The sequence below is a fragment of the Mesocricetus auratus genome, unplaced genomic scaffold (assembly GCF_017639785.1).
Source record: "Mesocricetus auratus isolate SY011 unplaced genomic scaffold, BCM_Maur_2.0 Super-Scaffold_100020, whole genome shotgun sequence".
NCBI classification, from domain to species: Eukaryota; Metazoa; Chordata; class Mammalia; order Rodentia; family Cricetidae; genus Mesocricetus; species Mesocricetus auratus.
Window position 1 is genome coordinate 18,838,839 of NW_024429201.1, and position 13,506 is coordinate 18,852,344.

At 40.2% G+C, this 13,506-nt stretch overlaps 1 protein-coding gene across 3 annotated transcripts in view; it reads left to right on the plus strand.

The window, feature by feature from the left end:
• Bdp1 (B double prime 1, subunit of RNA polymerase III transcription initiation factor IIIB) overlaps positions 1-13,506 on the plus strand; it is a 93,744-nt gene that overhangs the window by 39,401 nt on the left and 40,837 nt on the right. For all 3 annotated transcript variants that reach the window (XM_040728891.1, XM_040728893.1, XM_040728892.1), the window contains exons 17-22: positions 4,542-5,811; positions 6,439-6,620; positions 7,226-7,448; positions 9,447-9,616; positions 10,227-10,431; positions 12,155-12,294. In XM_040728891.1, the coding sequence (XP_040584825.1) occupies positions 4,542-5,811; positions 6,439-6,620; positions 7,226-7,448; positions 9,447-9,616; positions 10,227-10,431; positions 12,155-12,294 (2,190 nt within the window). The remainder of the gene's footprint in view (positions 1-4,541; positions 5,812-6,438; positions 6,621-7,225; positions 7,449-9,446; positions 9,617-10,226; positions 10,432-12,154; positions 12,295-13,506) is intronic.

Sequence of the window (13,506 nt, forward strand, 5' to 3'; positions counted from 1 at the left end):
TCAAATCCAATCAGAAAGTGGTTAGTTCTCACACACGGGCACATGTGAACACACACACACACACACACACACACACACACACACACACACACACACACACACACACACACACCTTTATGACTCTGTTGTGCCAGTGAGCATATCTTGCCTGGCAGGTCAGTGTTCACTGGGTAAGACCATTGATGACTTCTTTTCCCCAGTGCCTGTATAGCGTCTTCCCACACCATGAAAAGAAGCCAGCAGAGATGAGGTTTTCAGGTCAATTCCAATTTGATTTCTCTATGTCCTTCAATGAGGGTGTATTGTACCTTTAGCGGTAGGATCTTACAGTTTAGTTAGGCTGAGCAACCTAAAGCAATGGTGATAGCTGTTGTTGTTTGAAGGGTCTCTGGAGCCTTCCTGACGAAAAACTTTGTAAGGAAGTGTCCCACATCTGGCACTGAGATATTTCATTTAATAACCCATGTCCTTGTGAATTCATTGTGTGCCCATACAAAGTGCCTGTGTTAAAATTCCTTAAAATATATGTGTGTGGGGGCATGAGTGCACATGCTGCTTCTTCATGTATGTGTGCATGTGTGTAATTTGCTTACAAAGAAGTGGGTTTTTATACATTTTTAGTTTTGTTTAATCTGCACCATTCTCTCTTTTCCTCCATCTCCCAACCCAATCCTCACATAAACCTTTACTTCTCAGGGTTCCTCCCCATCTTTATAGCATACATATTCTGTCTTATCTGCTGCTTACAGAAGTGAAGAGAACCAATCATACATGACACAGTAAATTACTGATTTTGTCCTTAATGTTATTATTTATTAAAGGCCATGGTAGCTCTAAGTGCCTCAGTTAAAGATAGTTTGAAAGGCTGTCTTATTTCTAAGGGTCTGCCTTCTGTTATCAAAATCACATGGAAGTAGTCATTTCAAGCAGGAGAAATTGGTTACTAATGAAATGTGCACATTTTACTCCCCCCCCTCTCCTTTCCTTCCTTTGTTGGTGTTTTGGTTTTTTTTTTTTTTTTAACTTTGATGTAGTGGCTCTAGACAGATATTACTTATACTGTTTAGTTACTCCAAAAATTTTTTAAAGATTTTATTTATTTATTTATTATGTGTACAGCACCTCCATATATGCCTGCAGGCCAGAAGAGGGCACCAGATCTCATTACAGATAGTTGTGAGCCACCATGTGGTTGCTGGAAATTGAACTCAGGACCTCCCAAAGAGCAGCCAGTGCTCTTAACCTCTGAGCTATCTCTCCAGCCTTCCAAATTGGTTTTTTAACAGTTTTGTTGTTACTAAGTATCATTGGATGTTAATCTTAATACTTGTATTCAAGCATCTTTCCCATAGAAAAGTAAACATTGAAGTTCTTTTCCTGGGAGCAATGTTTCATTAATACCTCTTTTCAAAAATATATTACTTTTATGGACATAGTAATTATAATTATAGAATGCAGTGTTGGCATTTTAATTCATATATACAAATATATACAAATTGACATGTCTGTTACCATAGACTTGTATTAGGAATGTCTCAGTTCCTATTAACTATTTTTGAATTAGTATTCCTGAATCATAGTTATTCTTCTATGCTGTTGTTGTGTGACAGACTTTTACTGGGGAGATACAACACATTCGCATCTAATCACCTCAAATAAAGGGAGCTCATGACAGACCAAATTGTTGCACCAATGTCCAGCTTGGTGAACTGATGAGCTTTACTGGGGTTACTTCCTGGAGTGTGAGGAATTGCGTACAGGAGCAGAAATTACTCAGAGACAGCTTTATCACTAGCATAGGTGATGACTCACAAAAGCTAGGGATGTGGAGTACACCACATAGTTTGCAGGTAGCTCCGCAGGTTAGACAGTGTGCATCGATTGGATGGAGCTTTTCAAGCAGCTCTTCCGGATCTCTGCTTCTTCCGGGGGGCTGGACTTATCTGAGAGTCTTGTCTGCAGCTTGCCTTGTCTATGGGTGAGACTGATCAGTTTTTAGTATTTATCGTGTGTGTGTGTGTGTGTGTGTGTGTGTGTGTGTGTGTGTGTGTGTGCGCGCGTGCGTGCGTGCGCATGCGAGTGTGCCTTGTGAATCTGGTCAGATTCAGGAAATACAGCTGTAGTGTTTATTTTTATCCTATTCATCTGTACTCTGTCTTTTCTTCAAATACTCTTCTTGTAAGCTATTTTCTTTGTTTCTTTTTTTGCTTTTGTTGCAAACTATTTTCAATGAAACTTTAAAAAACTTATTCTGTGTGTGTGTGTGTGAGAGAGAGAGAGAGAGAGAGAAGGAGAGGGAGAGAGAGAGGAGAGAGGGAGAGGGAGAGGGAGAGAGAGAAGGAGAGGGAGAGAGAGAGGAGAGAGGGAGAGAGAGAGAAGGAGAGGGAGAGAGAGAGGAGAGAGAGAGGGAGAGGGAGAGAGAGAGAGAGAGAAGGAGAGGGAGAGAGAGAGAGAGAGGGAGAGGGAGAGAGAGAGAGAAGGAGAGGGAGAGAGAGAGAGAGAGAGGGAGAGGGAGAGAGAGAGAGAGAAGGAGAGGGAGAGAGAGAAGGAGAGGGAGAGAGAGAGGAGAGGGAGAGAGAGAGGGAGAGGGAGAGGGAGAGAGAGAGAGAGAGGGAGAGAGAAGGAGAGACAGAGGGAGAGAGAGAGAGAGAGAGAGGAGAGAGGGAGAGGGAGAGAGAGGAGAGAGGGAGAGGGAGAGAGAGAGGAGAGAGGGAGAGGGAGAGAGAGAGGAGAGAAGGAGAGAGAGAGAGAGGGAGAGAGAGAGAGACATGTGTCTGCGAGTATGGTTATTCATATGCTATGGCGTGTGTGGAAGTTAGAGAGCAGCTTTCACAAGTCTTTCTCCTTCTGTCTTGGGTTCTGGGAATCACACGCTGATCCTCAAGTTTGTAGGGCAAGCTCTTTTACCCTCTGAGCCATCTGTTGTCCCAAATCTTTTTAAAGCTAAGGGTATGCACTTGTTCAGCCCACCTGCTGAGTAAATCTAGTGTTTCATTTGATAGCTTGTACCCAAGGTTAGTGACTTTTTTCTCCTTTCCTGTTTCCCTTTTTCTACTTGTCTCTCCCTTCTCTCCTTCCTGCTCCTGACTTTTCCAGAGTCTGGTGAAGCAGCCTAGGCAGTTCTCAGGTTTGTAATCCACAGCCCATGAGCTTGATTTCAGCATACAATTCAGTGACCCTCCTCTTCTTCCCCATTCTGTCATCTGTTGTTTTGGTGTCCTGTATTGTGTCCCCCCACCCCCACCCCATGTGTTGTATTATTGGATGGCCTGGAACAGGCTGTGGAGACCGGGCTGGGTTTGAACTCACAGAGATCCACTTGCCTCCTCCAAATATTGGGCCTAAAGCTGTGCTCTACTTCTTCCTACTATTGACCTTACTTAATAGCTCCCTTTATATATTTTATTGGGTTTGCCATTTATACTGATGACTAAAATACTAAGCAAGAGTGCTGCTCTGGAGAGCAAAGTGCTTGATATAAATGGCTGATCATGTGCTAAGTAGAATTCAGAAAAACATTATGTTTTTTCTCCTTTTATCTTGAGAGCATGTGCTCTTAAACTATAGTATTAGAAACCTTATTGTAAATTGCCTTATAAAAGTATAAAGGGTAGATCTTTTCTTAGTCATAAGGCATTTTCTTACTTGAGTCGTAATTCCATCTAGCTATTGAGGTCATCAGGTCTGTCATGACTGTATGTCTAGGTAAACGATAGTAGGAATACAGATGTGAAAGTAACATATGCAGCTTGAGCTAGCATGATTGCAGAATTCTGCAGAGTTTTTCCTAGCCATTGTTTGCCTAGGATAAAGTAACAATTGCAGAGGGGTCACTATTCAAGCACAATCAGCTGGTGCTCTGACTGACCTTACTAATATTCTCACATGTGTCTAGACACACATAGATACAAATAATTGTTGTAAGATTCTATTATAATTTCAGCTAATTGGATTGTTTCTCCCTTATTTTCCCTTTCTATCTAGACAGACATTCTTGGGACTTGATTAACTTTCTTTTCTTTTTTTGATGTTGTGAGTAAACTCAGGGCCTAGTACATGTTCAGTATGTATTCTACCACTGAACTACAACCTCAGTCCCTTAAAATGCTTTTTTAAAAGAACAAAAACAGAAATCAGTGTCTCTCTGTGTAGGCCAGGCTATTGTGGAACTTTCTCTAAATAGACCAGGCTATCCTGCAACACTCTGTGTAAACTCAGAGATTAACCTGCCTCTGCCTCCTGAGTGCTGGGATTAATGGTGTGTGCTACCATTCTGGGTCTTATATATCATTAAATTTTTATTTATTTTTTCAGTTTTTGGGACAGGTTTTCTCTGTATAACCCTGGCTGTTCTGGAAATCACTCTGTAGTCACAGAAATCCTCCAGCTTCTACCTGGGTTCTGAGATAAAAGATGTGTGCCACCTTGTTTGGCAAATCTGTCATTTTTTTTTTCAAGTGTCTCTATAGGGATTTCTTAGCTGTCATCTGTTCAACTGGTAGTCTGTATTAAATGTATCTCTCTCTCTCTTTTTTTTTAAGTATTCAAGAGGGCAATAAAGCAAATCAAGTGAAACAAACTCCAGTTCTAAGGACGCGATTTCAGAGACCAAAACCAAAGCCAAATACAGGGAGAAAAAGACTGGCCTCCAGAGAAGGGGCACCAGAGGAGACTCCTGTTTCCGGAGAAATAATGGCAACTTTGGAAGACACTGTAAAACCAGACACTTCACCAAGGGAGAAGATTCCAAATGTAACTATTGCTGGTCTTACTGATACTCCTTCCACTAAGGAATTGGAATCAGATTTGGAAGACACTGGAAGAAATGACATATCTTCTAATATGAAGATGTCAGAAATGACGGATGCCACTATGGAAATGGAGATAGGTTTGGAAACAATTGGGAGAGATACTTCCCCAGGGGAGATGGGAGCAGAAATAATTGACATCCCTATGGAAACAGAGACAGGTGTAAATGAGATTTCTCCTATGGAGAAGGTGCCAGAGCTGATTGATACCACAGAGGAAATTTATACAAATCTGGAAGAAACTGCAAGAAGAGAAATCTTTCCACAGGAAAATGGCCTCAAGGAAGTCAGTCCAATTAGTGAAACAGAGACGGGCTTGCAAGAAACTGGAAAAGAGTTGCCCACAGGAGACTGGACACCAGATATGATTGATAGCACTGAAGAAAGGGAGGCACATTCAGAAGAAACTGAAGGACGAGAAATATCTGCACCAGATATGATTGATAGCACTGAAGAAAGGGAGGCACATTCAGAAGAAACTGAAGGACAAGAAATATCTGCACCAGTAAAAGAGTCAGAGGAGGCCAACACCATGGGTGAAATGGAAACACACCTGAAAGAGATTGGAGGAGAAACTTCCCAAAGAGGAAACATGGTGGTCGCTCCAGCAGAGCAGCTGGTTAGTGAGGTGGATATGTTCAGCCGCACACACAGAGAAGAGGTACGAGTGGAGCGGAGCGCCAGGGAAGGAGAGGAGCTGGACCTGCAGGGAACTGGAGAAAGAGTCACTTCTGTGATGGCCGTGGAGTCAGGAGAGACGGCTGCCAGCGAGGAGGAAACTAGCAAAGATCTGAAGCAGACAGGGGAGATTTCTGACTCTTGGGAGGCAGGTTGTGGAGAGATCATTGTTGGGGAGGAAATGGTGGCAGTCTTAGAAAAAACAGAAGTAGATGTTTCTCCAAGAGACTGTGAACCTGAGGAGCATATCTCAAGGCAGCCCGCGGCAGATGTAAATCAGAGCAGCAGTGACGACAGTAGCCCTGAGCCTTCACTGGATAGAAAAGTATGTATTTCTCTGTCTTACAGTGTTTTAAAAACATTTCTCAGCAAGGTTACCAAAATAATTTATCATTACCCTTAAGTTAAAAAATATTTAAAATCTCTAAGTGTATTCACTTAAAAATTTTAAAAGATTATTTTTTCTAATTGTGGAAAAGTTACTAATTCTAATGGCAGTTTGAAGGTACTCATCTAAGAAAAATTGGACTAAATTTGTACCAACCTTAGTATAAATTTAGGCTGAAATTATTTCTTTAGGTCATAACTACCTGCATATATTTTTATTCATCCTGACATCTTACTGCCTCCATTTTAAATTTTTTTAGTGAAAGTTTCCTGTTGTTTGTAGTTCATACTCTTAACATCAATTTTGAGGATTTCTCTGTGTGTATATGTGCGCCTGTTTGCATATGTGTGTGTGTGTAGATATTATCTGTGGTTTGGAATAGTCATAATATACAATATGAAGGGAAGGCATTCTTGAATTTTAAGTTTTAATATTTGTGATTTTTATATTTAGCAGTTAAAAACAAACTGTTTTAAAGATCACTGTTTTAGAAATAAGCTTTTGTTTAAAGTGTATGAAATTGCTTATAGAATTTGTTTATGATGATGTATTATGATTCTTTAGAATATTAGTAATAAAACATCAGTGATGTCTACATTTGTGGAAGAAAAAGAAAACGCTGACAAGGAAGTATCAAGTCACTTAAGTCATGTGGAGTCTTCTTCACCGAATTCTGGACAACATGAAACAGATCCGGGGATACGACTTCCAGATGTCCTAGAGCAGTTTTCAGATACCAACTTAAGGTACTAAGAGTGTAGGTCTATGTGCCTTTAAAGAAAAATAATGTGAGGTTCTGTTTGCAGATTATGTGAAAGCAAGTGAGCTTTGAAGCCATAACATAAATTGGATAGTGTTACAGGTTTTAAGATAGTTTATGGACAACTGGAAGAGAGGATTAGAGCCATTCTGGTAGGCAATGGTGAGGTTTATTAACAAATTTCATGTAATACATACTCATAGTCAGCATGGGTTTGACCATTGCTTTCTTCATGCAAAAATATGATAAGCTTGTACCTGGATTGTACAACTCAATGTTTTTCAGAGTTTAATGAATAGTTCCGTTTTTTTTCCCCTTAAAGAATGGAATTAGACAGATATAGATATAATGGTGCATGCCTGTAATCTTCACACTTGTGAGGTAGAGGCTGGAAGATGAAGGAAAATTGAAGGCCAGCCTGGCCTAATAGAGCAGGCTCCAAGCCAGCCTAGGTTACATAGAAAGACCCTGTCTAAAAACAAAACACAAGCAGTTAAAAGCTTACTTCCAGTCTCTAAGGTTGTCCTGTGTCCCGCTCACTTTCATACTTCAGTTCATTCTAACCGACTTTGATAATCCTTGTTCCAAAAGCAAATCTCTTCCTCAAGAACAGAAGCCACTTGAAGTTAAACCAGCTCCTTTTCTGAGAAGCCGATTCAAAAGACCAAAACCAAACTTGTCAAGAGCAGCTTTAAAGAGAGCAACCGCAGAAGCAGAGCATGGTGTACCTGGGAAGAAATCAGAAACAGACAAAATGGTGACCATCATGTTACAGCAGGACAGCGAGCAAGCTGATTCTCCCTCTTCTCAACATGTGAGTGTTGATTAAGGGGGAGGTTTTGTTTGTGGATTTTTGTTGTTCAGCTATTGGAGAGTTCATATAATTTTTTTTTTCTCGAGACAGGGTTTCTTTGTAGCTTTGGAGGCTGTCCTGGAACTCACTTTATAGACCAGGCTGGCCTCGAACTCACAGAGATCCGCCTGCCTCTGCCTCCCGAGTGCTGGGATTAAAGGTGTGTGCCACCAACGCCCGGCCTGAGTTCATATAATTTTTAATGTGGGTAGTAATGTTCTATGCTTAGTGTGCCTCATTATTTCATATAGTTAGGTTAAAATATTGGATATTTGGTAGGCAAGTGTGGGCAAATGTGTGTCATGGAAGGCATCTAAGACATTTTAGGTTCTACTTGACATTCTGGTAAAAGTCATCATAGCTAAATGATGTACCAAGTTCCTCAGGAAAAATGGGAATAATAGTGCTTTATTTCATTGTTATTAAGGTAACATGAAAAATGAAATGCTAGATATGAATTGGAGTAGATATTTATTTACTTCATTAACTTATAACAGATTAAAACTCTAAAATGAAATGCTAACATTCAAATTGGATTTTAGTTTTTGTTTTCTTCTTGTAGTCCTGGGGATTCACAGATGTTAGGAAAGCTTTCTTCCATTGAGCTGTATTCTCAGCCTTCTTAACTTAAGTTTGCCTAGGCTGACTGGCTTTGAACCCAAGCAAAAATTGAACTTGTGATCTTCCTGTTTCCCAAGAAACTAGGATTACAGATCTGCATACCAGGCCTAGCTAAGTTGAATGTATTTTAAAATACTTTTCAGAATTAAATTCATATTTTGCAGTTTAGAGCCAGTCTTTGTATATTTGTACTTTCTCTTAACTTTGCAATAGTCAAACTACTTTTCCTATTTTATTTTATGTGTGTGGGCTGTTAGCCTCAGTGTATGTCTGTGAATCTCATGTATACAGTGCCCACAGAGGCCAGAGGAGGGCCTCAGATCCTCTGGGATTGGAGTTATGGATGGTCCTGAGACTGTGGAAGAGCAGCCAGCGCACTTACAGCTAGGACATATCTCTTTCTTTTCCCTTCACTAATGTCTAATGAGTATTTACACATTTAGATGTTTGAGTATTACATGCCACAAGTGCTGTCGTCCCTTAGTATCTGATAGTTCCTCTTTACATAATATTTTAACATCTATTGGACTCAGTACAAAGAACAACATTTTTAGTGTGGTTATATACTGGAATATACAAGGCTAAACTTAGGCGTGGTATATTTAGGAGGGTAAAGCTGGAGAGCTGCTTGTCAAGGCTAGCTCAGGGTTAGGCAGCAGAGTGAGCCCTGTCTCTTCATTGTAAGGAAAATCCAGAGCCAGATGTGGTGGCACATGTCTTTAACCTCAGTGTGGGGACGCAGAAAGAGGTGGATCTCTTGAGTTCCAGGCCAGCCAGAGCTATATAGTGAGAGCCTATCGAGAGAGAGAGAGAGAGAGAGAGAGAGAGAGAGAGAGAGAGAGAGAGAGAGAGAGAGAGAGAGAGAGAGAGAGACAGACAGAGAGAGAGAGACAGAGACAGACACACACACACACAGACAGAGAGACAGAGACAGAGAGAGACAGAGACAGAGAGAGACAGAGAAACAGAGAGATTGATTCAGAAACACTGAGAGAGAAAATTCAGAAACAGTTCAGTGATGGAATATTTGCCTTGCATGCACGAGGACCTGATCATAGTGCCCACTAGTGTCCTCCCAAAATAATGAAATCAAAATTTAATTTCCTATTAAACAGTCTTATTTCTAGTAGTTATTCATCCTTTCTATGTAGAGGATTGCCCAGAAACTCGCCTTGTTTATGCACACTTATGTACTTGGTTACATGGTTTTGTAACATGTGTTTCTAAAGTAGAAACGCAGGGAAGCTGACACTGCCTCTTGTTATCTATAAAGAAGGGGTAGGTTTATTCTTACACTAATAGCTTGTGAATTCTTTGTTCTTTTTAAACTTCTTGAAGGTACCTTCCCTAATGGCATCAAGAGAAAATGATAACTCGGGTCCTGAGGAGGAGGCTGTGATACTGCCATGCATACAGACTGAAAAGGATTCTTCACCGCCCAATTCATGTGAACCTAAAGAGGATTCTCTAACACAAAACCAGGAGAATGGCTTAGTTGTTCCTATTGGGTAAACAGTGACATTTCCTTAAAAATCTAAAATTAGAGAGACTCTTCCTTGAAACATTTCTCTATTTAAAAAATGTGCTATAGAGAGTAATTGGTTTAATTCATAGGGCAGGCCATCTACCTTTGAAAATTAGATGGGATTGAACATTTTTTTTTTTTTGGGATTGAACATTTTAATGCTTTATTGTTAACTTTTTAACATTACAGAAGATAGGTAGTACACTAAAATATATACATATATGTGTGTGTGTTACAATTCCTTGCCGTATAAAAAGTTGGCAATATATGTACATCAGATAACATGGACCATTTTAACCATTTTTAGGTGTACAAACAGAGTGACATGAATCAGAAAGCATTATTTGTTTTGCATCGCTGTCACTGCCTTGTCCTCCTTCCATTTGGTCACATCTCCAGACCTGAAATAATGTGTTTCTTTTTCCTATGGCTCCCCAAATTTTTAACATGTTGTTGTGATGAGAAGATATTTTCCTTGAGTGATTTGGAAAAATATTTTCAGGAGTGTTTATTGGAGGAAATTCAAGTTACATGTTCTTATAGATGTCATCTAAAGTCAAGCTCTCACTTTTCCTCCTTATCCTTTTTTCTAGAACTCAGAAAATGAACGTGGTCACACAAGAAACAAAGCAAAGTGTCCAAATTACTCTACCAGTGAGAGGTCGACTTCAAAGACCAAGACCAAACGTACTAAAGGCCAGACAGAGACAAGTAGTAGACAGAGGTGACGCTGAAGGCGTGGCTAAGAATGAAGGCTCAGAACTGCCGAAAGATGACGTAAAAGCATCCCTGGCGATGGTGAGAGAACTGATCATTAGTGTGTACTAAAACAACAAATGGTAGTTCAGCCTTGGCTCGTCCTTTCACAGTCTTGTTGTCGAATCCAGCTTTTTGCTGTTTAGCATATTCTGAAGAGTTTTGTAACTTTCCCTTAATAGTACCATAATGAATGTCTCTAGCAAGAATCCAGTTACATCATTCATTCTGCATAGATAAAAGTGTACTGTTTTGAATGTCAATTTAACCTTTTAAAGAACCTTTCTTAATTATCCTTTTAGATAGTGTCTTATTATTTAGCTGAGACTAGCCTTTATCCTCCTGCTTCAACCTCTTGAGTACTGTAATTACAGAGATATACCATCATTCTATTCTGTTGAGCCAATTTCTTGCTTTTTCTTTTGTATTCAGTGTGTGGATGAGGCTGGCCTTGAGTTTCTGATTCACCTGCCTTTGCCTCCCAGATGCTGTGATTGTAGGAGTATACCGCTATGTCCAGCTTTATCTAGTTTCTTGTTTAGTTAATTTGTATGTGTGTGTGGGGAGTATGTTCATGTGTGAACATGTGTATGTACACATGCCAGAGCACATAAGCAAGGTCTGAGGACAGCTTGTGGGAGTCCATTCTCTTTTTACCATGTGAATTCTGAGGATTGGAGTCAGGTTGTTATGCCTGTGCTTTTATTCTCTGAGCCATTTTGCTGGCTCTTAATCAATTTTTTAAATAAGTCTTTTGGTAGTAGAAAAAAGAAATCTAAGTAGTATAATGCCCCTAAATGTCTTTGCTTTTGTGTTCTTTTCTCTGGGTATTAAGATAAAACCTAGATTAAAAGTCATTGTGATCCCCATTTGGACAACAAAATACTTGTAAAAAAAGCAGTTAATCTTTTGGTGCTGGGGATGCAACCCAGAGCTTTATGCAAGCTGAGTATGCAGTGTGCAGTGGAGCTGCACCCCCAGACATAGCTGGTGCCAGTTAATTGAAATTCTTTTATAACAGATGGCTCTCAGAGATGGTGTGTGCAGGTGATAAATGTACGTATCTTTTAGGTATATGCACATGTGTATGTAGGCATGGGTCAAATGGTAATACAGGATATTTTCCTTTATTTTTTCAGACAGGGTCTTTCCCTGTACCTGGAGCTTGTTGATGTAGCTAAGCTAGTGAGTGCCGGGGACTCTGCTGTCCACCTTTTCCCAGCAGTGCTGGCCACTTCTCTCATGTAGGTCCTGAGGATCCAAACTTAGGTCCTCGTATTTGTTGATCAGGCACTCTTATCTACTGAGTCCTCACCCCATCTCCCTCTTAGAGCTTTTAAAGTATATGTACAAATGGGACTGTAATAAATCGTTTCACTTCTTGATCTGAACTAGGCGGCCTTGTTTGGTTACCTAACATTCACACTGGATGCCCACTTCAGGCCATGATGACTTAGATAATGTAACTCATCTACAGGGTTCAGTTCCCAGCATTCCAACGAGCAGAAACAGAATGCTCATTTTATTGTTGGAATATTTTAAAGTATTTTGCTGTTAAAAAATAAATTACATGGCAGTAGGGACTGAGAAGGCACACCATTATTCCCAGGTCTTGGGAGACAGAGGCAGGCGGATCTCTGAGTTTGAGGCCAGCCTAGTATAGAGAAGAGAGTTCCAAGACAGCCAGGGTTGTTACACAAAGAAACCCTGTCCTGAAAAAACATGCATGCATACTAATCACACTAACCCACTTTTGCTTTTGCAGGTGAATTCTCACATTGAAAGTGAAGGTAAAGCTGTATCCTTCGGAGTTTCAGAGTTGAGAGTGAATGAAAGTCACAGCCATGTGGTTCCTGCAGAAAACTTAAGTATTAACAAAACCAGTATTTTAGATGAACAGATAAGGTGAGTTTGGTTTTCATGAGACAAGTATACACCTTGTCAAAGACAGTTTCTGATTGTTATCTGATTGGTGGTTTTTTTTTTTTTGTTTGTTTTTTTTACGAGACAGGGTTTCTCTGTATTGTTTTGGAGGCTGTCGGTCCAGCCTGGCCTCGAACTCACAGAGGTCCGCCTGCCTCTGCCTCCCGAGTGCTGGGATTAAAGGCGTGCGCCACCACCGCCTGGCCTGATTAGTTTTATGTAACGGCATTCTGAAGTTTGTTTTTTGTGTTTTGTGGTGCTATTAATTGAACCCAGTGCCTTTTACATGCCAAGCAATTGTTCTACTGTTGAGTGATACCCTAGACCTTTTTTATTTCATCTCAGATGAATTTTACTAAGTTACCCACCCAGTCTGGCTTTAAAGTTGCCTGTAAGCCAGGCAAGCCATGAATTTGTGATTTTTCTGTTTGAGCTTTAGTAGCTAGGATGAAGCTTGTGCCAACAGGTGTATTTAAATGCAGTTTAAATCACCTCATTCTGGGCTGGGTCAGTGGCACCTGCCATTAATCTCCACACTCAGGAGGCACACACAGTGCCCTCTGAGTTCAAGGCTGTCCAGGATGATGTACAGAAACCCTGTTTCAAAAAAACAAACCACAGAAACAATGATCTTATTCCTTATTTGTATGCCCATAATTTTGTTGCCTTTTTTGAATTTAGTAATATTTTATTCTTAAATGTTTTTGACATTTTATTGTTTTGCGACATGAGACACGTGTGCTACTGTGGGTGTATGATCAGACAACAGCTTTCAGGAGTTGGTTCTCTCCCTTCATATAGGTTCTGGCAACGGAAGCTTGTCAAGACCTAGTGGCAAGTTCCTTTACCCACTGAGCCACCATGCCATTTCCTATACTTAAATGTTTTCAGAGTCACATATAATGACAGTTTTCCTTGTAGATTGAACCTAATGAGTCTATTACTCATCTCAGTCCTGGATGATAGTTTAATTAGTTTTTCCAGATACCTTTTCTGATCATGTAATGTATTAGCCATCACCATAATCATGCTAGTACTTACTAATTTCCCTAACAGAATGCTTAGTAGGATTGGTACCTCTTTTTTCTGTACTTTGTGGATTGGTTTCTAATGCATAAGAAGTGTGTGTGTGTGTGTGTGTGTGTGTGTGTAAATTGCTTTATATCTGTGTCTTGGGGATTGAACTCAGTGTCT